Source organism: Ambystoma mexicanum, chromosome 3p (assembly GCF_040938575.1).
Source record: "Ambystoma mexicanum isolate Mex_15411 chromosome 3p, UKY_AmexF1_1, whole genome shotgun sequence".
NCBI lineage: Eukaryota > Metazoa > Chordata > Amphibia > Caudata > Ambystomatidae > Ambystoma > Ambystoma mexicanum.
In genome coordinates this window covers 697220203-697245327 of record NC_090925.1, presented here as the reverse complement: position 1 = coordinate 697245327, position 25125 = coordinate 697220203, and the positions used below count along the sequence as shown (strand labels likewise).

Here is a 25125-nt window from a genome sequence, read left to right as displayed (position 1 = left end):
TATGCTGGCGGATGTATGCAGAACCCCCACTGACCTACCGTCTACTAGAAACTGGGAAACGACGGGACTCTACACATGGGGAGACATGTTTGAAGAGGGAGTCTTCAGAGACTTTGATTCATTGCAAACACGGGACGGGACGGCCTGGCAACTGGCCAGTTCCTATGGTACCAACGGGTAAAACACACGGCAAAGAAGTAGTGGAGCATATGGCCTGAGAAGCCTGAACCGAACCCCCTGATACAGGAGATGTATAGTCTGAGCGATGGATGGAAACCGGTGACCAGGCTGTACATCCAACTGATAGACAGACCTAACCCCCGCAGTGTGATCCTGAAAGAAAAATGGGGGAAGGACCTGGGAATTACCATGACCGAAAACGAATGGAGCAGAGCCCTACAATACCCTTCAGGAGGTGTCCAGAAACGTCAGGTTTAGGCTCATCCAGATGAATGTTCTTTACAGAACCTATATGACCCCACAAAGGGTAGCCAGATTTAGCAAACTGACTCAGCCACAATGCCCATGGTGCAGTGGCGAACAAGCCGGCATGCTCCACATGTTCTGGACCTGCTTGAAAACATCAAAATTCTGGGCCAAAATTGAACAAACCTGCAGAAAAGCAGGAGTGAACAGATGCAAATGGACCCCGAAAGAATGCCTACTGGGCACACACCGCAGAATGAGCAAGATCAAACACATCGTAAGGCTAATGGACATGGCGTGCATCCTCGCGAAGAGGGCGATCGCAATTGCGTGGAAATCACCCAGAGGCCCAATGTATAAAATCTGGATTAAGGAGATGGAGCGGAGCGACGGTCAGCAGCAGAAACCAGAGCCTGGGAAGCTGGGAACATGCAAGGAGGGGGCGACGCAAGCGCAACTCTAGAATCCTGGAAAGCCCTAATGAGGGACATGATCTTCTCGACAAACTTTCAGCCCCCCTGAGCCAGACTAGAGCAATTCACTGCACACTAGGAACATTGCCATCCAGACAATGAGCATACCCCCCTCCGACAGGAATTCCCCCAAGACATTGAACCCGCACCCCATTATATGTGTAAAAGGCTCGAGAGAAGCAACAATAATAAGGCTGAAAGACAGTTACAGTTAATTGTTGTTTAAAGTTCTAATAACAAGGCAGAAGTAAGACACCACCAGATGTTATGAAAGTAGTAGCCTGTGTTTAAATGGTATATGTTTAACTATAAATGCCAATAAAAACATTTATAAAATAAATAAATGGGTCCAGACCTAGAGGACATCGCCCATCGGCAGTGGGGTGGGGACATTGTTCACCACTACTTTCCCATTGTATGGCGGGGGGAATCTTAATCTGGATAAATAGGGGAGTCCCAATACAAGTAGATGAAGCCAAAGGAGACTCGGAGAGGTGAACTCTAAGGGTAAAACTAGATGTTTAAATTTCTGTATGAATTCCTATGCACCTAACCTAGATAACGAGGAATATTTCCCAACCGGTATTGGCAATGTCGGGAGGAGATGGGGCAGATGATTTTATATATGGGGGGATTTTAATTGCTGGTTGGACCCCCTTTGGGGACCGATTGGGAGTAAGGGGCCAATTAAACGGAGTTTGACTGGTTTAATCAAAAAGGTGTTGTCAGAGTTGGATCTGGTGGAACTGTGGAGAGGATCCCATAGGGATGATGGAGTATTCCTTCTTCTCAGACGTACATGTTTAATGTTCAAGACTTATCTTCATGGGCAGGGAACATGCTCACTGGTTCAGACACAGAATGTTTTGGGCGGATCATGCGACATCATGACCCACGAAGTTTAGATGGACAGTTAAGAGACCGGCGGTACCATAATGGAGATTGTGTGGAAGCTTTTGATGTACCGTTTTGAGACACATTAAAGGAGGAAATTATTAGTTTCTTTGAGGTTAATGAGGGATCGGTGGCAGAGGCAGGCTTCTTGTGGGAGGCCTTCATAGTGACATTGAGGGGGTTGCGCATATCGAAGATGGTAGGGGTATGCAAGACTCTGAATCTCTGATGCAGGTTGAACAGCAGATTAAACATTTCGAGGATAAACTTTGGACGGGATAGGAAGTGATCTTGCAGAGGCGCTTCAGGAAGCGTTGCTTAAATTCAAGTATAGTCAATGCACAATTCCAACACATGGGGTCGGTGACAAAGCATTTCGCCTATTTGCATGGTTGATATGAAGGGAATCTCCAAGGGCGGCGATAACCCAGGTCCATGATTCAAAGGGGAACCAGATTACTTCGAAAAGCGATATTAGTATGTTGTTCCAAGAATAGTATACAAAGCTTTACTTACACCAGTGAGGCCACATACACAGACGAGGAAGCGGCTGATTTATCAGAAGTAGTGCAACTGTAGCGGCTATCGAACTACTATAATGTAGAGCTAAATGCACCGGTGGAGGAGGCAGAGATGAGAAGTGCATTTCGGTCCGTTCAACGGAATAAATCACTGGGTATGGGTGTGTTGCCGGTTAAGCTCTCTCACACATATGCCGACCGGCTGATCCCTCAGTTGAAGTGGGTGTACGAGGCAGCATGCAATAAGGGAATCCTACCAGAGATGAGAGGAATTGATTACAGTATTATTGAAGCCCCACAAGGACCCGAGTATTGCGAGTCGTACATACCGATGTCCTTAATAAATGTAGGTGCGAAAATCCTGGGAAAGATCATTGCTTTGAGGCTATGTAAAGTAGTTTCAAGTTTGGTACAGTGTGGATTTGTAGGGGTAGGTATACCTCAATGAGCCTTTGATGCCTGCATTTTGTCATGGTGCATGTGCAAAACGTAAACAAAGAATTGGCACCAGTAGCTTTGGATGCAACCATGGCCTTCGACTGAATAGAATGGCCCTCACTTTTCAAGGTGTTGGAGGCATTCGGTTTGGATACAAGCATCATGCAATGGATCTTTCTGTTGTACAAGGACACCCATGGTGAGAGTGAAGACATGTGGTTGGGTCTTATTTGCTATTGCATCAGGACATTTGGTGGGTTACTACAGAAAACATATCCGGAAACAGGGATCAGAATTTGCAATAATGCTCCACAACATTTCACTGTACGCGGATAACACCATGTTCTATGTGAGCAATCCATTGTAGAATATTCCAGTTATACTGGAAGTATTAAGCAACAGTAGACAATTATCAGGGTTCCTGGTAAACACAGAGAAGTCCCTCCTGTTTCCACTGGCGGCATTGAGGGAAAGGTGAAGGGAGACACTACCGGGCTGGGAGATTAAGTGGGAATTTGAATTCTTTGGTTACATAGGGTTCTAGATAGATATTCCATGACATAGAGGAGACCTTTATATACAATACTGGCAGGGCAAAGGCATGCATCGCAGACATTTTGAAAATGCTACCATTGTCTTTAACGGGGAGAATCTTTGTAAAATGGTGATACTAGTGAGGCTATTATACTATTTTGTGAACATCCCATACATGATTCAAAAGATATTCTTCTGAATGTTAGATATGAAGATAAGGGAATTACAGTGTGGTATGGAAATACAGTGAGTAGCCTTGGAAATGCTCCGAAGGCCAAACCATAAAGGGGGTGCCATGGGTGTCCTTGGGTGTCCTTGTACAACAGAAAGATCCATTGCATGATGCTTGTATCCAAACCGAATGCCTCCAACACCTTGAAAAGTGAGGGCCATTCTATTCAGTCGAAGGCCATGGTTGCATCCAAAGCTACTGGTGCCAATTCTTTGTTTACGTTTTGCACATGCCCTCACCGACTTTGAATTATATTTTATGGCGACCCAACTGCAAACATCGGTCCGATCAAGCTACATATCCCAATGTTCAGTATGGATGTCGGCATTGGCTGTCATTTGCAAAACCAGTACAGCAAAAAACCAAGGACAAGCTGCAGTTTACACAGAAAAGAAGCATAGCCGTATAGCGAAAGCGTGTGCCTTTCTGCATTAACACATCTTGCTGCATTACCCCACACCATCTGAAGGGGCCTTGCAGAAAAGTTACCAAAGTCATCCAATCATTTTTCTGAGACCCCATTTGAAAGGGCCTCTCTGCTTCCCACAAGTGCCAGGGGGCAAGAGGGTGTGCTCTCTGTGCTCCAAGTGTTCTGTAGGTGTTCTTTGAAATAAATAAACAATACAGAGGCACTTTAACATGCTTAGATTGTGTTGAACCCAATATCTGTATTGCTCATCTTCAATGCACCATAGTTTGCAATTCACATGGGTTTTGTAGGGGGTCATCTGTGACTGTCTTTTTCACTCTCCCATCAAGCCCTAGGTTTTAAAAGACTTCCATTAATCACCCTCGCACCAAACCTTCAGCATCCTTCAAATGGATGTTCACCCCCAATGCTTAAAATGTGATCCCATCCAAAACCGGTTGGCCTGACTCTCTTGAGATGGAACCAGCTGAGAGGAAGACGATTGACTGCTGGCGGATCTATAGAGTTTGATTTGTACCATGATGCTGTGCCACTATCGCATCTGTCCCTCAGTATCTTTTTAAACCAACATGTTACTCTTTACAGTGGGGCAACAGAAAGAGAGAATAGGCAATCCAGTATTTGTATTCACTATATTTGATAGGAAAGGACGCGAGGCAGGTGTTCTACTTGACAGTCCTTCACCTGGCTGCTTCTCCTAATTGCCAGGAAATGGGCAGGTGGAAAGCTGGAATATCTAGGCATAAAACAGAACAGGCTGAAATACAAGCACTGCACAACCTGATGCAGGCTACCTCGCCCCACAGCTCTATATACGTTTGCAGGATCTACATTGCTGGGCAAGAATTGATGTAGTAGCCCTCTGGAAGACTACACAACCCTTGTCCTCTTGGTATTAGGTAACCCACCTATTGGTATAGGTCTGTACTACACAAGTTGGTAGTGTGACTTAGCAGCCAGACGTATCTCAAGAGGGATACATGTGAGCTGTAGCAATGAAATCCACAAATACAAGTATCCAAATAACACTTATACTCAAGGTTTTTATCTAGTAAAAAAATCTTTATTCATTTAACAGTTTTAAATAAGCATTCTTTTAAAAAGGGCAATATATGTAGCAATCAAATGCACTTTAAAATACCTTTTAAGAATTAACACAAAGCCAGTAGATACTATTTAGAGACACTTCTTACACACTTCCTACACCCGGAGGTGACTTCACTAACTAGGACAGTAATGGCATTTATATATTACCGTGGCACTTTGTAAATTCTGAATTCGCAAAAAGGAAAGGTTAAAGGAAGGAACAGGTTCTCAGAGCATGTGATCACTTTAAATCTTCCAATGAAGTCTAGATAAAAACTTTCCCCAGCAATATTAGTTTAAAACTAATGCATCACCTATGAGGGACAGTAAGAATCTAAGTCAAATGGAATAGAAGAGTCTGCAGGGAGCCAGGACAGCCAAAGTCAATTGGAGCAAAATCTATAGAGCTGAGGCACTTCTTAGATCGTAAACGTCTTGCACAAAGTTAGTTAGTTTGAAGAAAAATCACTGTAGGGTCACAAGCTGTTACACTTGTGAAAGTTAGAGATCAACTCAAGTCAGAACAGTACCTTTGGTTAGAAGAAGAGGGTCCAGCTGGCTTTGGTCTGTTGCAGCGATGCAGATCCGGAGTTCCTGTGCCTCAGTCGTGGGGACAAGAGGGAGGACATCTGGGGACTCCTGCGGCAGCAATTTGATAGTCAGCAGCAGCTGTGGGCTATTTTCGGATCCGCAGCACTTCGCAGTTTCAGCACTCAGTAAATGGCACCACCGTGGATCTTGGACACCGGTTGGGCTTCCTTCAATTCTTGAGCCCTGCAGTCTGGTGAGATGACTCGAGCTCTGGTCTTCCTGCTTCTGGGAGCTCCTGGAGCTTTTGGCCAGCTCAAAGGTGTTGCACTCTACTACAGACCTCTCGACCCCCTGGCACTCGGTTCCTGCAGCAGCAAAGAAATCCGGCCAGTTGGGGAAGGTCTTCCAGCAAAGTTCGTCTCAGGGTTAGTTGGTCCCACTAACCCAAGGGAAGAAGTCGTCCCTTCCGGAGCTTCTTTTGTCGATTAGAAAAGTTTCAGCACAGCAGCAACGCTTCACTGAGCAGTTCAACGGTCTAGCAGGATGCAACAAGCATTGTTCACAGGTTTCTTCGTCGGGATGTCCTTCCCAGTGGTCAACTTCAGTCCCAAAACCCCTTGCCTTTTAAGCCGGTCTCTCCCATTCATGCACAGCCTAGCTGTCACTCACACAGCATGGTGGCTGTCCTGGAGGACAGCCAACCAGCCAATCGGGACTGGGTGCATTCAGATTTCCCTGGAGACAAAGGACGGGAGTTTCAGGCACCTCCCTCACTTCCTGCCCTTGCAGACGCACTGGAGCCAGTGGAGGGTTTCAGTACTGAAGCCCGCCAAAGGCAAAATGAACAAAGGAGTCAAACCTGGTTTGGCACACTGAGTAAAATCCAAGAAAGGCATCACAAACCGAAAATGGCGATTGACTCAATGGTCCCCCATGGGTGCTATACTGCAGCAGAGGATTCAGCCTGCGGTAAAAAAGCACAATGTAGGCACACCAAACCACTGCCACCAGCCATTTAAAGTAGCAAACGTAACATAAAAAAGAGCTGGGGGTCTCTAAGGTTTAAGGGAATTAGCACAGAAATGAGAATTCTCTCTAACATACGTTTGAGCACACTGCAAAAGGTGACGTGTATCCTGAAAGTAGAATAAAGAGTACAAAAGGACCATCCACATTGTTGCCCAGGTACATATTACAATTATACATCAGCCGAACTGAAACAGGTAGGTCTACTTTTGGAAGCCCCTGGAATGTGTGATTTGAGTACTTTTTAAAAAAAAAAAAGTCAGCAGTTATTATTAGATATTAGTAACTTAAAGAGAGTTGGGCATTTGTAGGACTCCTGAGACATAGACATATATTAGCTGTTGATCCTGGCATGCACCATTGATGAATACATACCACATTTTATACATGAATTCCTTGCTGCAAGTTCTGGAACCTGGCTGATGCAAGGATCCTTGGCTATTACCCTCAATCTTAAGATGGCAAACTCCACCCTGTTGTAATTTTGTTTTTAGTCTTCCTTGGACCGGTCTGCCTCTCATGGCTCTTGTCAAGTGTTGTAATGTTTATTTCCTTTTGCCGCTATCCGAATGAGATTTACAGATTTCTAGTGGCATATGTGTACAGGGATTGTTCACCTACATAGCCCATTTTAATTGATCTTCCTTTTGCTCATTGTTTTACCTACATTCTGTAATGCTTTTCTTAAAAAAAAAAATGTAAATAAACTTTGTTAAAAAAAGTCACTTATTTCCTCAACCGGCTGTTTGGATTCAGCAAGAGGTAGTGTATTCATTTTCAATTTCATAAGGAGTGCCATGTGCCTCGGTTTAGGCAACCAGTCCAGATAGTTATAATAATGCAAATACCCTGAATGAGGGAGGTAACATTTCACTGTTGGTTTCTGAAACTGTTGGTTTCTGAAACTGCACCTCCTCTCTTTTTGTCCCTGGTCAGTAGAAATTGGTTCAGTATCTCGCCAGGTTTTACTTTAACACAAACCTCCTAAAACGTATTGAGCGATGGAAAACCCAATCTTTACAGTTCCATTTTTAATATAGACCAGCCAGGGACAATGAGCAAATATCACATCTTGTGCGAACTGGTTTCAGTTTTAGATTTTTATTTCCTCATAATTGAAGCCAGTATAAAAGTGGACTAAGAGCAGTTGCATCTGTAATATAACTGACTTCCTTCATTCCTCATTAACCAACCTCTACAACACCTTTCTTAGACCAAAGCACAACACCTGAGATGATGCAGCTCTCCATAATGGTTATTCCAAAGGCTGACAAATACCATCAGGAATGCAGCACTTATCGTCCAGTTTCTTTACTGAACATTGACCAACATACTGGCAGACCAGCTGCAACATCTTGCCAGCATTATTCATCCTGACCAGGTCAGATTTATTCTGCTTAGTCTTTGTGGATCACTTGAGGAGAATGGCACACATAGACAAATTGAACAGTCTCCCAGGAAGGCCTAATGTAGTTTCCATTGATAGTGGGGCAGAAGGCGAGCCTGACAATACAGTAGCTAGACTCAAAATTGTCACCAGGGTTTGAATCCTATTTTTATGAGCTGAAGCCTAAAGAAAGCTCTCAAATTTTCTAGTATTCTAAAACTAAGTTTAGGAATCTTACCCATACAAGCTTTTACTTCTGAATGGGACTGCAACAGATTTCATGTTTATAATTTCCAGGATGAAACAATTGAGAATGTTCTGTTCTTCTGTACTCGCTGTGCTGCCCCAAGAAAGCTTTGGTTAATGCCTGTTAGGCAAGATTGTATGCAGTACCCTGTGGGAGACTGCACCAGCCTTGACCTCTTGGAAATAGTTAACCCAACCATTGTTATAAGCATACTTCACTAGTTGGTAGAGTGAGTGAGCAGCCAGACTTATCTCAAGACGGGTCAATGTGAGCTGTAGGGTTATTACACAGATTCACAGTGACAAGTATCCAAATAAACACACTCAAGGTTTCTTGATTAAACAATTATTTACGAATTTAACAGTCAGTTGAATATGTCTTCTTTAGAAGGAGCAATATATAAGTAAAGAAAAATTTACTTCAAAATTACACTCGCTCAGTTTCTTTAAATCAGTAAATACCCATTTGGGATGACACACAGATTCTTCCTACACCCTGAGGTGACTTGTATTAATGTTCAGTGTCCTAGTTATTTATCACTGGTACATTTAGAGCTATACTGAGATTAGTGTCAAAAGGAGAAGATAAGGGAATAAAACAATGGTTAACAAATATTCTTAAGCAGGTAAATACTTTTTGAACCCTACAATGCAAAGTAAATTAACCCTTTCCTGGGGGAAAGTTAAAGCACAAAGTTAGAGGTAAGAAGAGTCTTTCAGGGAGCCAGGACAGCAAATGTTAGTTGAGCAAAAGTCTAGGTGAGCTGAAGTATTCTTGCATGTAGGTAGAAAGTATTGCACAATGTTTTAGAAGTTTTTGTATACAAATGAAATCACTGTAGGACCACAAGCTGGAAGGCTTGTGAGGGCAAAGCTGCAAGCACCTCTGCAAATGCAACCAAGACAAGTCTCAACTGAGAGCTAGCAAAGCTACATGACAAGAGATAAGTCCTCTTAGTCTTACAGTACCTTTGGTTAGAAGAAAGCTGCCTCTAGCTGGCTTCTGTTCCTGTCTAGGTCTGCAGATCCTGTTGTTCCTGGGCCTCAGTCATAGGGACAAGAGGGAGGACGTCTGGGGACTCCTGCACTACGAATGGAAGGTTGGTGGCAGCAATGGGCAAACTTCAGATCAGCGGCTCGCATCTCTCGCAAACAGCACCACTGCGGTTCTCCGATACCACTATGGACTTTCCTCGCATCTGGGGTCCAGCACTCTGTTGAGGTGGCTCAGGCTTGATCAGCACTGCTTCATGGGAGTCCAGAGGATCTTCGTGGAGCTCGGGTCCGACTTTAAAAAAAAAAAGCACTCGGTCTGGTGTTCCTTTCCCTGGCAATCTGTTCCTGCAGCAGCAATGGAAGTACAGCCAGCTCCGAGAGAATGTCCAGATTTGTGCGCCTTGGGGTTGATTGGTCCCCCCCAACCCAAGGGGAGAAGTCCTCCATTGCAGGGCTTCTCTAGTCAAGGCGAATTTGGGCAAACCATCAGTCCAGGAGTTGCAGCAAGCGTCTCTTCCATTTCTTCTTCGGATTCCTTTGTCCAGTGGTCGACTTTGCAACAAGAAATGGCATAAAAAGAAGACAGCGGCCATTTTGACAAAATGGGCACACATGGCTGCTTTACTGCAGCTGCAATTGCAGCCCACGGTAGAAACACACAATGGTAGGAAAAAGTAAACCACTGCCACCAGCCATTAATTGTAGAAAGGGTAACATAAAAAATGTTACATGAGAAACCAGACAAAGGGGATACTAAGTAACCCCTCCAGAACCCTATTGTAAGATAGTGTGTGCTGAGTCTAGAAAGTTACAACATGTAAGTAAAGTAAATTTCACTTCACTGCTCTTGGAAACAGTAGTTTCACCAAGAGAAGGTATTTAAATCTTTGGGAAATCTAAGAGACTTCACTGTGCCACTGCACTGAAGGTGCTGTGTGTCGCAATGTAAATATGATGCCTATGGAGTTTGTCAGACTCCAAAGTCAAAAGAAACAGAGTCCAAATCACAGAAAAAATACATGAGAGAGTGAGAAAAAGGTCTCACTATCACCAGGTTAGAAATTAAAAGTCCTAAAGTCCAGCAAAAAGAGCTGGGCGTCTTTTTGCGCTTTGAAACAGTTTATTTATATTGCGCCTATACACAATTGTATCATATCTCTAAGGTAGAAGAATAGGCACATTTCTGAGAATTCTCCCTAATTCTGGAATTCTCCCTAACAATGCCGTTCCTAGGTTCAATTGCTGATGGAGTGGAAAAACCCGGACATGCCCATTATTGTACAAAGAACCTGATTTCCCTTCATTTTTAACGGAACTTGCTCTGCAGGGGCCAATCCGAAACTGATTTTGGGTTTTTGTGTAGGCATGAGAAAGGCCCTTGACTGGCACAGCCATAGGGGTCCTAACTGGCCATTGAAGGCAACGGGTGCAAAATGCTGTGAGTACCTGGGCATCTAATAACAGTGCCTGGCAAATACCTTATATTTATGTACAAGCCAAAACTGTTGGCTTTGCCAGTGTTTGTTTTTAAAAGGACTTCAGTGAAGGACACGCAGGGTGATTATAAATCGAGTTGCTGAAGGAAGACCTGGTTGAAATTTTTCTTACACCAGTAGTGGTTTTACAACTCAAATTAAGCCATTGACTCTCAGAAGACTGCTTTGAAAAACACCAGCAAGCACTTCAAATTCAAAGTTTGAGGTTAATGCATGATTAAAGCCAGCTTGGAGTTCCCATGAGGAAGTGTTTTGGGTGAGGAGGGGCAGAAACTGGGTGGGAATGGCCATGTGGATTCGTATGGCCATGGGCGGGCAAATAACCAAACACCTACAAGCTGCGTGTCCCTCCTCATATGCCATTTCTCCCTATCTGCACTCTTCTGCAATAGTTTTGGCTTAAGATCTCACAAGATAAACCTAATAGCCCAGACTAAGCATGGAACTAATGCCGCTTCTTTACAACTAGCAGCAAAGGTACAAAACGCAAGCATAACATTAAGTGATCTGTTAAAAATTGCTGCCCAAATCTCTGGCTCATAATAGTTCAATTGGAACTGCATCAGGAACCAGAGGCTGCCCTTTGACTGACTATTATAATAAACACTAGGGTCAGACAGAATGGCAAAAAAAGAAATGGAAGGGCATCTACAGTCCTGCACATCACAAGAAAAACAGAGTGGCCGTCCTGATCCGAAATGAAAAGTAATATGGCAGACCCTGAGGGCAGGTGGGTGGCTACTGTTTGACTCCCTTGCAGGATGCAATAGTTATTTTGTTAGCCTACAGCTCAAACTGTGCTGCCCCTCTGTTCTTCATGGAGATCATTTTGATGCTGCAATCCTTCTCAGATAACATGTTGTTTTGTTGACTGGAACAAAGTCCTTGGACAAATCCACAGTGGCCCGATTGAGGCACAGACTGGCTAGGACAGCTTTTCACTCGCTGTTGGATATTTGCGGTTTGGTTGGCACTTGAGAGGTCCTTAGTCATACATAGGGAGATGTTTGTATCCCTCCCTGTTTCTTGACTTTCTCAGAAATTGATGCAACCTTAATTTCCAAACTGTCCACTCAAGACTTGCTAGAAGTGAGCATTTTTGCAGGAGTTCCCTCGGATAATGCTCCAGTCAAGGCTGGCCTCCAGTTCTCAGGGATAAGTAGACCATTAGATAGCTGGAAGTACAACCCCTACCTGCTCATCTCTAAAGAGAGGCCGGTGGTATTGCAAGCAATGATTACTGATTACATGTCATTGAACAACAGGGAGGAGGTTACTCCACAAATGCTCTGGCATGCGACTAAAGTAGTAGTATGAGGCTATGCATTTGAGAAGGGCTCCCAGAAAACAAATATTGATGGAGCTAAATAGCAAGCCTTGTAATCATCCATCAAATGACTAGAAAGGAGTTATGTCACAACGTGACCTCTTTACTAAATCTAAATAAATTCTACCCATCTAAGCAGGATTTACCTTGCATGATAAATGTGATAGGGTTGGAAAAATGTTGGTGCACTTGACTGAACAAACAACTGGCTAAACACATAACTGAGCTGCTCGCCCAAATGTTCAAATAACAATGGCACAACCAGAGACCAATCGGACTGTTTCTATCCTTTTACTCTAGAGTCTAGACTGTATTTTTCCAGAGGGCAGGGATGATCCAGGTGGCTGTCTTCACCCCAGAGCTTTTCAGTCGGACTTCTTCATCCTTTGGTCCTCCTTAACCGGTACAACATCCTTTAATCGCCTGCCTTTTCATCCCCAGGCTTTTCAAAGGGCAGATAAGGGTTTGGGTGGGTGGGCAATGGCAAGAAATAAGTGTGGGAGGGGGTAGAGGGGTGGGGGGGTCCCCCCACCCCCCAAAAAAGAAAAAACGATGAGCACATTTGATGGAATGTGCACGTTAAAAAGCCTGGGGATGAAAAGGCAGGCGATGAAATGACATGGAACCCCTTAACTAACAACCTCTATAACACCTTTCTTAGACCAAAGCACAAGAGCTGAGTCGATGATGCAGGCCTCCATAGTGGTTGCTCCAAAGACTGAGAAATCTCCTCAGGAATGCAGCACTTGTCATCCAATTTCTTTACTGAACATTAACCTTACAATATTGACCAAGATACTGGCATGTCCGCTCCAACATCATGCTAACGTTTATTCATCCTAACCAGGTCAGTTTGATCCTGCATTGTCCTTATGTAGATCACTTGAGGAGAGTGGCACACATCAACAATTTGAACAGTCTCCCAGGAAGGCCTGTAGTTTCCATTGATCGTGATGTTGGGGCGGAAGGCGAGCTTGACCATACAATATCTGGTCTACCATGTTTTGAACCCTATTTGGATGAGCTGCAACCTAAGGAAAGCTCTCTGGTTCTGAAACTCAGATTATGACTCTTACCCATACAAGTTATTACGTCCTAATGGGACATGAACGTTATAGCAAGATACCGTCTTTGTAATTCCCAGGATGAAACAATTGAGCATTTTCTGTTCTTTTGTCTGCTCTATGCTGCCCCAAGAAAGTGTTGGTTGATACCACTCCTACTGCAACTGGGAACAAGGCACACTAACAAGGCTCTGTGTGTTTTGTTTGTTTATTGATTTATAATGTACACCAAACCCGGGGGTATCTGGGCATGTATTACAAGTGGTTTACACATAGTCAGGTTACACAAAATATTAATTACAGTATTTACAGTTAAATTATACAATACAGCAGTAATAGGCAAAAGTACATAAGGTAGAAGTTCAATAAAGTGGTTCACATAGCAGACAGTCTCAAGATGTAATGACCGAGGATCCATAAGGTTACCCTAGGACTTCATCTGTCATTAGTAGCTAACCAACATTTAGTGTTTTCCTGAAACTGTGGATAGATTGTACAGAACGCAGAACAACCGGGAGGGCGTTCCAAGACTGAGCGGCCAAAACTGGGAAGCTGCTCCCACCTGCTCTTTTCAGATTAAATCTTGGGACTGTGAGGCAGAAGGAGTTGGCCATTCTGGAAGGACGAGTGGAGGATTTTTTTAACAATTTGTCCATTAGTTATTTCGGGGCAGTGTTATTTAGGCATTTGTGGGTAAGGGAGACTGTTTTGAGCTGGATTCTGTCCTTAATTGCTAGCCAATTGTTCTTTCGCCTGGCTTCTGAGATGTATTGTCTCCTAGGAATACTAAGGGCTGTTCCGAGTGCGTTGTTTTGCAGTATTTGCAATTTGTGTACGATGCATTTGCTAGCTTCTAAATATAGGGCATTGCAATAATCGAGTGTTGAAAGAATTGGCACTCTCGCTAAAGTGATGCAGCTCTCAGTGGAGAGGAATGGTTTGTAAGCTTGTATCGGCTTGCATGTGTAAGTTGTGGCGGACGCCGTAGCATTAACCTGTTTATGTAAATTAAGAGTAGAGTCAAAATAGAAACCTAGAGTTTTTACCTCTTTTGCCACTTTAATGTTGATGCCGTCAAGGTTGAAGGTTGTGTATTTATCGCTGAGTTTGTTGAGGTTCGCCGGGGCTCCTAGGATCAGGAGCTCCGTTTTATCATTCAAGCATAGTCCATGGGATGCTATCCATGTTTTAAGTAGATTTTATTCACCAGGGCTAGGTCAGTATCATAGTCACCAGTGAGGGGAATGAGGATCTGGGTGTCATCTGCATAATTCGTGTAGGTGACACCCAGATAGTCAAGGTCATCAAAAAGTGGCTTGGTAAAGACATTGTACATTGTGGGTGATACACAAGAGCCTTGGGGGAACACACATGTGATAGGTGAAGGGTCGGCCGAGGCAGACAGAGAAAACTCTCATTGACCTGCTGGTCAGAAAGGAATGAATCCATGCTGTGGGTTCCTTTTTGAGAAATGCGCAGCAGAGGATAGATGATTACATAGCACTTTGTGATCTACCAGATCAAAGGCAGCTGATAAATCTAGCAATAGTAGCAGAGCAAGTTTTCTATTGTCTTTGAGATGGTCAATTTGGTTCTTAAGATGTATGAGAGCTGTTTCAGTGCCATGTTGTGGTCTAAAGCCAGATCGTCTGAGCCCTAAAAGATTATTGGTCTCCAGTTAAGGTTTGACCTGAAGGTAGGGTGTTTTGTCTATTATCTTGAGTAAAAACGGGACAGTCATGATCGGCCTGTAGTTCGTAGGGATGGTGGGGTCTAAGGATGGTTTTTTAATAGTGATAAGACCCATGCATCCTTTAGGTTGTTGGGGACATTACTAGTTAGGAATGAGGCATTGATTAATGTAGTGATAAAGGGGTGCCAGATGTTTAGCCGCTTCTTTGATTATTAAGCAAGGAAATGATCTTTTCCACCTCTGGGGTGGAGACTTGGGAACATTGAAAACGCTGAAAGGGTTTAGGAGAGTAATCTTTGGGCCTGTTGGTACTGCCTATTTTGGTGAGGTTTATCCTTTTCTCAGATATTTCCTTTTGGAGGAGGGCAATTTTATTGGTACGTTTTGGATGTTTTTGTGCACCATGTCTTATCCTTTGTGCAGGTATCAGGGGGGATGGGGGATTCCATTTCTCTAAGAATCATAAAGAGTTCCTTAGTACTCGCACTCACTTTGTTAATCCTCTCATTATAGGTCTCCCGTTTGGTCAATATTTTTTCAGCTTTGTACTTCGCTGCCATTCTTAGTAGGTTACTTGTATTCTCTTCTGTGGGAAGATTCTTCCACAGGATTTCCAGTTTCCTTTTTTCAGCCCACAGGGCTTTAAGTTGGGGCGTAAACCAAGAGTTGAGATGGGCTCTGGGTTTACCCTTATGCAATTTAAGCAGGGCAATGTAGTCTATGGCTGTCGTGATAGTGGCGTTGAAAATCTCTACTAGTTTAGCAGGGTCAGAGGAAGCCGGTATGGGGTTAAGTAAGGGTGTCATATATGGCAGTGGCTTGTCTTATGTGGTGGTCCGTTTATTTCTGGTCATGAGCGGAGGAGCTATTGGACTAGGCTTGATAGTCTGTGTTTTGGCCGTGATTGTGAAGCACAAAAGGTGATGGTCCGTCCATGTTTGCAGTTCAATAATGGTGATTGAAGTCTCACAGTTGAGACCAGCCACCCAATCTAAGGTTATACCTTTGTCGTGGGTGGGTTAATACACTCTGTGTAAGGCCTAGTTTGATGAGGGAGTTAGATAGTGCCAGTGCGTGTTGGTCATTTAGACACAAGTTGAAATCTCCTAGCACTAGTATTTGTGATGTGGGTTTGGTGTTAGTAGATAAAATCATAGTGATGTCTTCCTCGAAGGAGCCGATGGGACCAGGAGTTCTATAGATAAGGTGAAGAGCTAGTGTGTGAGAGTTATTGACAGGTAGTTTGACTGTGAAGTTCACATGACTGAACGTGCAGTGACGTGGATACTCTAACGCTAGACTAGCCTTGGCGATGAAGGCAATGTCGCCGCCTCTAGAAGCTTGTCTATCTGCTCTAAGGATAATGTAGTTGTCAGGTATAGCAAGTAAAAGGGAGGGACCCGCAGCTGGGTGGAGCCACGTCTCAGTTATTGCAAGGAAATCGAGTTTTGTAGATTAATCTGGTCGGCAATGTCAGTGGCATGAGCTACCATTGATCTTGCTTAGATTAAGGCACCTTTGATCTGTGGGATCGTCGTGTTAGAGGGTATAGGACACGGTTTACTCTCCGTGGGTACCTTTTTTCTTGGTGTATTTCATTTCAGCTGTAGGATTGTTCAGCAAATGGGTATGAATGAGTTCAGTTGGGAATCTAGACTGTGTAGAGTAGGTTCTAGTAAGTCTATAGCCGAGCATGCTGTTTCTAGTTGCTGTGGGGCATGGTTTGTAGGGTACTGATTTGGTAGCCTTTTGTTTAATCCATTGGATAGGTGTTAAGTCTGAGTCTGTGGGGGTACCACAGACTATGTTAGAATGTTTAATTTCCAAATTAAGCTCTGGTAGGAACTCGGTCGGTCTAATGTTTGAAGTATGTAGGCTCTGCCTCAGAGGTGGTAAGAATAAAGTAGGTTTCATCCTGTAGGCGTGGTCCTGATTATAGGCTGGCACTCTATTTGAAAGGCAGCTAGCACTGTAGCATGGAGTCTAGCATGTAAATTTACCTATGACATGGCACAGGCCAAGATAATTGCTTCTTTTCTTGTAGCAACATAGCAAATAAGAATTGGCCAACAAAAGGTCTGAAGTACAAACTCCTCAGTTTTCTTTTCTGGTGTATTTGACAATATGGGGACTTGTTATGCTGAGGGATTAAATGCTGGTTACAATTTGCTGCTATTTTTAATACGACTTGTACATATGTAATTCTCATTCCGTCCTGTGATTTTAGTTTTATATATGATGTGATTATTTTATGATTATAAATCGAATAAAGCCTTTGATTACTGCCCCTCACTGAACCTCTCAGACGGAATCCTCCCGGTTGCCTACTTTCCTTTCCTCTTTCCTCTTTAAAGAGAAAGTAAACTGATGCCCTGGGAACACCAACTTGAAAATAATGCCACGGAATTGGCTTTAGTGTTTGGTTTATTCTCCCTTAGTTTTGAAACTGTATCAGGTGGTGGTGTGGACTGAGGGAGGCACTATTTATTTTCCCTCTTTCCTCCACTGAAAGTACTGTATGAAATGACAAGCACAGTTGTGCCACATTCCTGATGTAAAGTGCACTGCTGCACTTGAGCTAGGGATTTGTGGCAATGCAATGTTCCTTATACAATTCCACACTGTTAGGACCCTCCGGACATTACTGGCTACATGACATTTGGGCATCCGACCCCTATCAGCACCTTCACACATGAGATGGTTGCCTGAAATTGTGAAACGTCAATGTGGTCGTAGAAGGACCAGTGCAGACGCGAGAAACAAAACTCGAGGTTCCACGTTACAAGGCCCTAGGATGCACGGTTTCCGAGATATCTGCACTGCACCGAACTGCACCAAGGTTGAGGCGACGGGTGGGGAAGAGAGAAAAGAAGATCCTGGTATGCAGCAGCACACCAATGCTCACCTAAGACCCCCCCCCCCACACACACTCACCCCGCCCAACGTCTGCTCCGGGGTATGTCAGCCAGCTACATGCATTCATTCTCAGTGCAGTCCACTTCAGGGTGCAAAGCACATCAAGCGATAAGCGGATCGGAACAGCGATTTACAGTATCAGTGTCATCATGTTTTCTACATACCCTGTTCGGAAAACTGGTACTTCTGCTAGTAATCAAAGTACATATTAGGAGTACCTATAGGTCATGGGATAAGTGAGCACATCTATAAAAAATAAAATGGTAGTATGCCATGTATATGCACTATGATGTGTGCTTTGGTGTGAATGGTAGGGAATCATGAGGTGTGGTAGGGTTACCCATATATGTTTGGGTGTTGTTGAATGCAATTACCGGTTTACTTTTCATTGGTGCCAATATGCCACATTCAGTGGGTTATTTCTGGGTGCCAGGAGTTTCTATGATTTAGTAAGGCTGATCCCACTCTCTGTCCTTTTGATTTGCAGAAGCTGGAAGAGCAGGAACTGCGAGCATGCCGCGTAAAGGATAAGCTCCGCTCGGAGCAGCAGCAGCTTCGTCAGAGGCTGGAACAGCTTCTGCCAGCTGTGGGAACTGAACGCACACGTGCAGACAGTCTAGACTCTTCATTGCTTTCCTCTGAGCCCTCGGACTCGGACCAAGGTGAGAAGCCAGGCAGGTCTAACCACAGCAGGGGTGGGGGGGCGTTGCTGAGGCTGAAAAGGTGGAGGCTGGAGAGATTCCTCGACAGGGGCCACAGGGGCAAGGCAGGGATCACGAGTGCTGGTTGAAGGTGGCCTAGAAGTGAGCTTTGGTGATAGGATTGTAACTGAAGATAACGGCTGCTGGAGTTTTGGATAGATCCTTGGGTGGCCTGAGAGTTAGGAGTATGGAGAAATTACTCTGAGACCTGGAAAGGCAGGGTGGAGACAGACTGAGAACCTGGAAAGTGTTGTTTAGGCAGTGACTTTGAAGCCAGTGCATTTCAGTTGAAGGGACTCCTTTGCGGGCCATTAGAGAGCCTCTTTGCATTAATTTTGAGGGGGTAGGGAGGAATAGGGTGCATGATCTGGATTCCGTCTGCCCATGAGCTACATTAGCTGGCTTCTTGCTCACCTTTTTTATCCTTTTTCATTTTCTTTTTGTTTACATCAGTGGTCAATTTTGATAGTCTTTGGTGCAATATCAAGGGTTGTTGTTAACATGTTAGTGCATTTTTGATTAATTTGGCACAGAGCGTTTCAGAAGTACTGTAGAAAGCTAGGACTATTAAAGAAGCAGTGTTGTTGTTTTCTTTTGTTCCCCTGGAAGCATGATAAGCTGTTTACTCTGCCATGAACTGATCAACCCATCTTTCTCTTGAATTCTTTCCAGAGGACATCGAGGTGGATGTGGAGGGTGTGGTGTTCAGCGGTAGTGAAGCAGACCCCTTTCCGATCTTTGGTGCTGGCACCGAGCACAGCTACTCTAACGCCAGCCCTATGTGGCTATGACGGCTGCTTTGCCCTGGTCATCTCTGCAGCTCCTTGTCCCATTGTCCAGGATACTTTGATACAGTGTGGACTACTCCTTCCCCTCTGGGGAAGAATGGGACACCCTGCAGGCTGTGGCAGGGAGTCTTCGCACTATTACTCCTTGTGCAATGCTACGCTCAGCTGGCACACGGAGCCCTTCTCAATTTACGAGGCTTGCAGCACTTCGATTCTTGACGCCAGCACGGACAAACTTCGAACAGAAAGCACTGCCTGCAAGTGACGAGCACAAGCTGAGAGCTGGAGAAGTCCAACTCCGGGTTTTAGCCCTAGCAGCACACCCCCTTTGTGGCACTTGAGATTTCACCTCTCCCTCCACCTCCATTTTAAAACTGTTCAGAGCACTTACATAGTCACAGGCATGGTCACTTAAGATAAGTAGACCTTTTATCATTCTGAACCAAATTCTATAGCACCACTTTAAGTAGCGCAGTAGGAAAGGTCTGGTCTGAGATCATGTGACTGGGGCTTTTTCCTTTTATATTTTCCTGCTATAAGAAAGCTTTCCCATCCAGTCCTGGCATGGCAATCCAAAGCCGTAACACTGGAGGCTCTGTTCATCCAGGAGCTATATCTATTAGTTTTTTGTGAAGCACATGGGACGTCTGAGGGCTAATCCAACGAGCAGGCCAAACGGCAAGTACGATTTTTAAGTTTGCCTCGAAAACCAGGGAGCTGGTCAGTGGGTTTCAAATATTTGGGAGGCTTCCTTTTGTGTTTGCTGTTTTAGGGTATTAATTGGTGTTTGCACCCTGTTGTGAAAGTATCCTGGTGGTCACTTCCTGCTCTGTTACAAGACACGCTCATGTGGTCTCTTCTTTGTTTTCGTGTCCAAGAAGGGGCTGGGGGCTTTGGTCCTACCCAAGAGTAGACAGAAGGGATAGTTGAGGTTCCTGCTTGATCTTTGTTTTGTTCCAAGAAAGATTCAGGCAGTCCCTGCCTGATCTATGTTGAGGTGATCTTTGAACAAGTTCCTGTCCTTTTTTCCTGGGAAGTAGATATTCGAGGGGCTAAATAACGTAGGATGACTTCTCAACCCACACCCCTGAGGGCTGTTGATCTAAAATATGTACTTATGAATGCACTGATATCCTGGTTCCACTATCTCATAAGGATAGTGAGCTTCAGATTATGGGTCTTGGAGCATGTTTTATATGGCGTGGACATGTATCTGAGTAGGACCATGTTCTGCCCCTTAGTAACAATTCCACGTTCCAGAGATCTGTAGGATTGCCTTTGTCCGGATGGTTCCATCCCAAGTGGGTGGTATTTCCCCCTAGACTCATTTTTTTTCAGTTGTCAAGCAGCAATAGGGATGCTACCTGCTGCCCGTGTGAGCCCTCTTCCCACTTGCAGGGGCACTGTCTATCCTTCCTACAGATGCTTCGGAGCTCAGTTTTGCACTAACGTGCTGCCATTTTTTGGTCCCAGTGGCTCCTATGCACATGCCATAAAGACTGCGCTCCTACAGCTTGTGACTGGTGCTACTTTCATAGCAAACACTTATTTGGAATGGGCAAGCTATTGATGGGGCTGTGACCCCATGTTTTATAGTCTCTTTATACGGGTTTCATAACTAGAAACTAATGGGGGGTGGAGAGGTCATCTACTGGTGAAATGTATAACTGCACAGAACTTAAGTAGTTCATTTACCGCTTTTCTGTGCACTAAATACAGAATGAGCAAGTAATTGCCCCCACTTCTACCCCGCCTTTCCAATTCCGAGAAAGCGTGCAGCACATATGGTACTCTGTACGCTACACCCCTGGCATCTTCTGTTGCTTGTATGATAAAACAGCCAACCATTTGAGAAATCTTGCCTCAAGAAGGGACAGAACGAAAGCTAAAATAGTTTGTTATATGGGCTATAACCCACTCGGGAGGAGATCGCTCTAACCGTCAAGAGGGGGAGTACCCATTTGCTTACCAGTCTGAACCCATCTATAGGGACAGTTCAACTCGAAAGACCAGGCACATCTCCTCTAGGCAAGAGTGCCAAAAGCAACCCCAGGCAAGTGTTTCAGCCCGTTGAACAAGCTTTTTTAGAGCTTTGGTGCGCTCTCGGTGGATTTATGACACTTCGTTAGGTAACTCATTGTGTTAGCGCCACCAGCGACCTGTGTGTGTAAGCTGCACGTTTCTGGTCTGACTGCCAACTCTGGCTCGCTTCATACAATGAATACCATAGAGTTTGGTAATAGCACCTTCTATTTAAGTGCCATGAGCCCTTGTGGTGTGCCTTTTAGGAAATGGTCCATGTTAATACTGCTTTCCTTAGGCTCTTCCCTCCCTGTTTTTTTTTCTCTCTAGGTTTTCTTTTTCTACGTCCATTTCAGAACCCTGCGTGTATTTATCAATCCTTAACTGTGCCAGACGTTCCTGGGGGTTTCCTGGGTTCAAGTAAGACCCCCTCAAAGGGTGGTGTGTGCTGTGTGCCTCTCAGGCCGGAGTGTGGCTTCTGCCTCTTTTAGCAGTTCTCTTTCATGGGAGCCCCATGCCCAGACAGGACCCGCTGTCCCGACATGTATGTATATTTATAGTAATCCTGGGCAGAAACGGGGCTTGGCAATAATTTATTTGTACAAGAGATATTATGTGTACCACACTGCTGAAATATGTTGTGTGTGTGATGTAAGCATTTTAACGAACTTGCAACGGAGAAATCCTGCAAAATACTTGTATATTCTGATCAATATTTTAATAAATACATTTTTAATGCCGACTGTTTGCTTTTTTTTATTATCTAAGAATCTGCTTTGTGGGCCCAACAATTACAAACTTAGTCTTGGGTTTGCTTGTGGCCAGTGATTTGTCATGTTATTAATTCTGAATTCCCCTTACGAACAAGACACACATCTACAATATTTCAGCAACATTGTCCTATTCCTGAGCTGAGACATCAAAGGTCATTAAGCGTGGAATTCTGGTGGGTATACAAAAAAAGACTAGAAATCAAAAGTTTTCCTTTTGGAACTAGGCTGGATGGTCTTCAGATGATGGCTTGTCCCTGTCCCCTTCTCTTACCTCTGGCCACCTCATCTACAAGAAGAGCAGTAGCCAAAAAGTATAGGTATTCTATGCGAGGAAAGTTTCATTTTCAAAGCATAGCTGCAGTAATGCCAACCCCAGAACCACCACTCCAGAAGCAGAAGTGGGTGATCGTGTGAATTAAGAAACTCGAGAGAAAGAAGGGTGTGGAGGCTGCAGGTTGAGTGGGTGGGAAAGTCCTGTGAAATAGCCAGGAGCAGGCCCCCCGTTTGTCGGGGAGTACTGAAGGTGAAGGTGAAAGAGGGCAAAACCAGTAATCTGAAAGGGGAAGAATGACCAGCGGAGCCACCAAGTGTTTGGGTGCTAGCCACTTTTAGTATCCATTTGCAATGAACGCAAAAGTGCACCAGTAAAATGAAACCGGTAAAAATAGTACTGCTGCCACCAGCTTGTCTTAGGCAGCAGTGATATAAAAGTAACCAAAAACCTATAATAACAAAAGTTCAGGAGAAACAAATTATCCCATTGCACTTCACCTAAGGTGCTGTGTTCAATATACAAAATACCAAAAGAGAAACTAAGTTTCTCAGTACGGACAGTCTTGTGGACTAGTCGGTTTCCCCATAACAATAAGCAAAGGCGTGGGCCTACCTGAAGGAACCGAAGGGCCTGACCCTACGGAATTTGTGGAATCCATGCTTTTGCAGGAGATTACAGGCGGGGTACTGACCCAGGGGTTTGCAGTTGAGAGAGCTCATAGGGCCCTAACCAGGAGGCCGCCTCCCGGGGCCCCCCCGCGACCGGTGATCGCGAAAATCCTGAACTACCGTGATCGCGAAAAGATTCTTGAATTCTTTCGAAAAGGGGGAACGATTGACAGAGGATCGGCCAAGATTACGGCCTACCCTGACTACACGCTACAAGTACAGCGGAGTCGGGTGCACTTCGGAGCGGTGAAAAGGAGACTTCGTGAAGCTGGCCATCGCTATATGCTACTCTACCCGGCCAAATTGAAAGTCTTCTACAGAAGCAGATCCCTGTTTTTCGAAACACCAACTGAGGCGATGGACTGGCTAGACACGCTGGGCAGTCCTCAAGAATCAGACATCCAGGCAGAGACTACGGAAGATAAGTAGCTTGTGGCTGGGCTGCCTGGGGCAACGGGGCCAACGGGGCCAAGACATTGGGACTTGAATATAGTCATTGGTACGATATGTGATGCGTATGATGTGGTACTGACTGGCTGGCCCGTAGGGCGTGCCTACCCGTGGTCACTTGATTGCGAGCTCCAAGAGGCTTCCTTTGTCCCCAATAGTAATATATCTAGTTAGTTAGGTCGCTGGTAGATCGGCGACGCCCCGCGGGGTCCTATCCCTTGCAAACGGGATAAGACCAGACGCGGGTGGGCCTGAGATCCAGGGATTGAGCTGGGCCTTTGTTGGGATGGGAGGGGTTGTTTGCTGTGGTGTGTAGTTGGTAAACAGGGAGGGGGGATGGGGATCAAGGGCGGAAGAGCCGGCGGAGTGTTAGACCAAGGGGGTATTGTGGGGAGGGCGGGGCTGAATACAGACCAAACCGATGGCATCGGATAGTCTTCGCATAGTTACCTGGAACGTCCGAGGCCTTAATAGTTACCTCAAGCGAAACAAAGTCATGTTATACCTGAAGCGGATGCGGATAGACATAGCCCTGCTACAAGAGACCCACCTCACTAGGGAGAAATTGGAGGTGGTTACAAGGAAGTGGAAGGGCAAGGTAGTGGGTGCCACGTACTCGGCGTATGCTAGAGGGGTCATCACCTGGGTGGCGCCGCATGTACCGTTCCGGGTGCTCGACTCGATAGTGGACCCGGAGGGTAGAATGGTGGCGATAACAGGACTCCTAGAGAACAGGGAAGTACACATCCTCAACCTGTATGCCCCCAATCATGATACTGCAGCCTACTTTAGATCCCTCTATGGCAAACTTGGCCCCTTGATAGGGGGCGCGATGGTGTGGGGTGGGGACTTCAATTGTGTCTTAGATCCCAAAATTGACCGGTCTGTAGACACCAAAAGGAAAGTGTCGCCGGCGGCCAAGGCGCTCGGGACATTGCTAGGAGACTTGGGACTGGTGGATGTGTGGAGGAGACTCCACCCCACGGAGAGGCAGTATTCGCATTATGCGGCGCCATACGACTCATACACGAGATTGGATTATGTGTTTGGAACCGCCGAGGTAGCGGGCGAAATAGTGGAGGCGGAATACAAAGCTCGAGTATTGTCGGACCATTCGCCCCTGGTGGTAGAGTGGCGACACCAACCCCCTAGGCCTCGGGTCCCCACATGGAGACTCCGGGCGGAAGCACTGCAGGATGAGGGTTTCCGGGAGGACCTGAGGGTTGCCATCGGGGAATATTTCGAGATAAACACGGGCAGTGTGCGTTCTACGGGAACTCTGTGGGAGGCCTTTAAGGTAGTGGTGCGCGGTGTGGCCATCTCTAAATCCAAGGGTCTTCAGAGGGGTATCGAGAGGGAGCTTCAGGACACCGAAAGGGAACTGGAGAGCCTGGCTCGTCTTGAGAATGCCACTCGGGTAGACAAGACAAGGATGAGAGACCTTCAGGTGGCGTGCAGCGCTCTTTGGGACAGACTATGTAGACTGAACCATAGGAAATACACTGAGAGGCTGCACGCGGGGGGCGACAAGCCAGGCAGACTGTTGGCCTGGCTGTATAAGAGTGAGTCCCCCCGAGCGGTTATCCATGAGATCCGTGGTGAGGACGGTGGCCTTCGCAACACTCAGGATGGGGTGAACGAGGAATTCCTCAAGTTCTACAAACGTTTGTACGAGGACACTGGGGAGGACAGGAGCCAGGACATCCTGAACACACTGGAAGACATTGGTCTCC

At 45.3% G+C, this 25125-nt stretch overlaps 1 protein-coding gene across 3 annotated transcripts in view; it reads left to right on the top strand.

The window, feature by feature from the left end:
- Positions 1-21969, top strand: part of MXD3 (MAX dimerization protein 3) — a 58758-nt gene extending 36789 nt beyond the window's left edge. For all 3 annotated transcript variants that reach the window (XM_069651509.1, XM_069651508.1, XM_069651507.1), the window contains exons 5-6: positions 18204-18378; positions 19090-21969. In XM_069651509.1, coding sequence (XP_069507610.1) covers positions 18204-18378; positions 19090-19208 — 294 coding nt within the window. In that variant the 3' untranslated portion in view covers positions 19209-21969. The remainder of the gene's footprint in view (positions 1-18203; positions 18379-19089) is intronic.
- The last annotated feature ends 3156 nt before the right edge of the window (positions 21970-25125 follow it).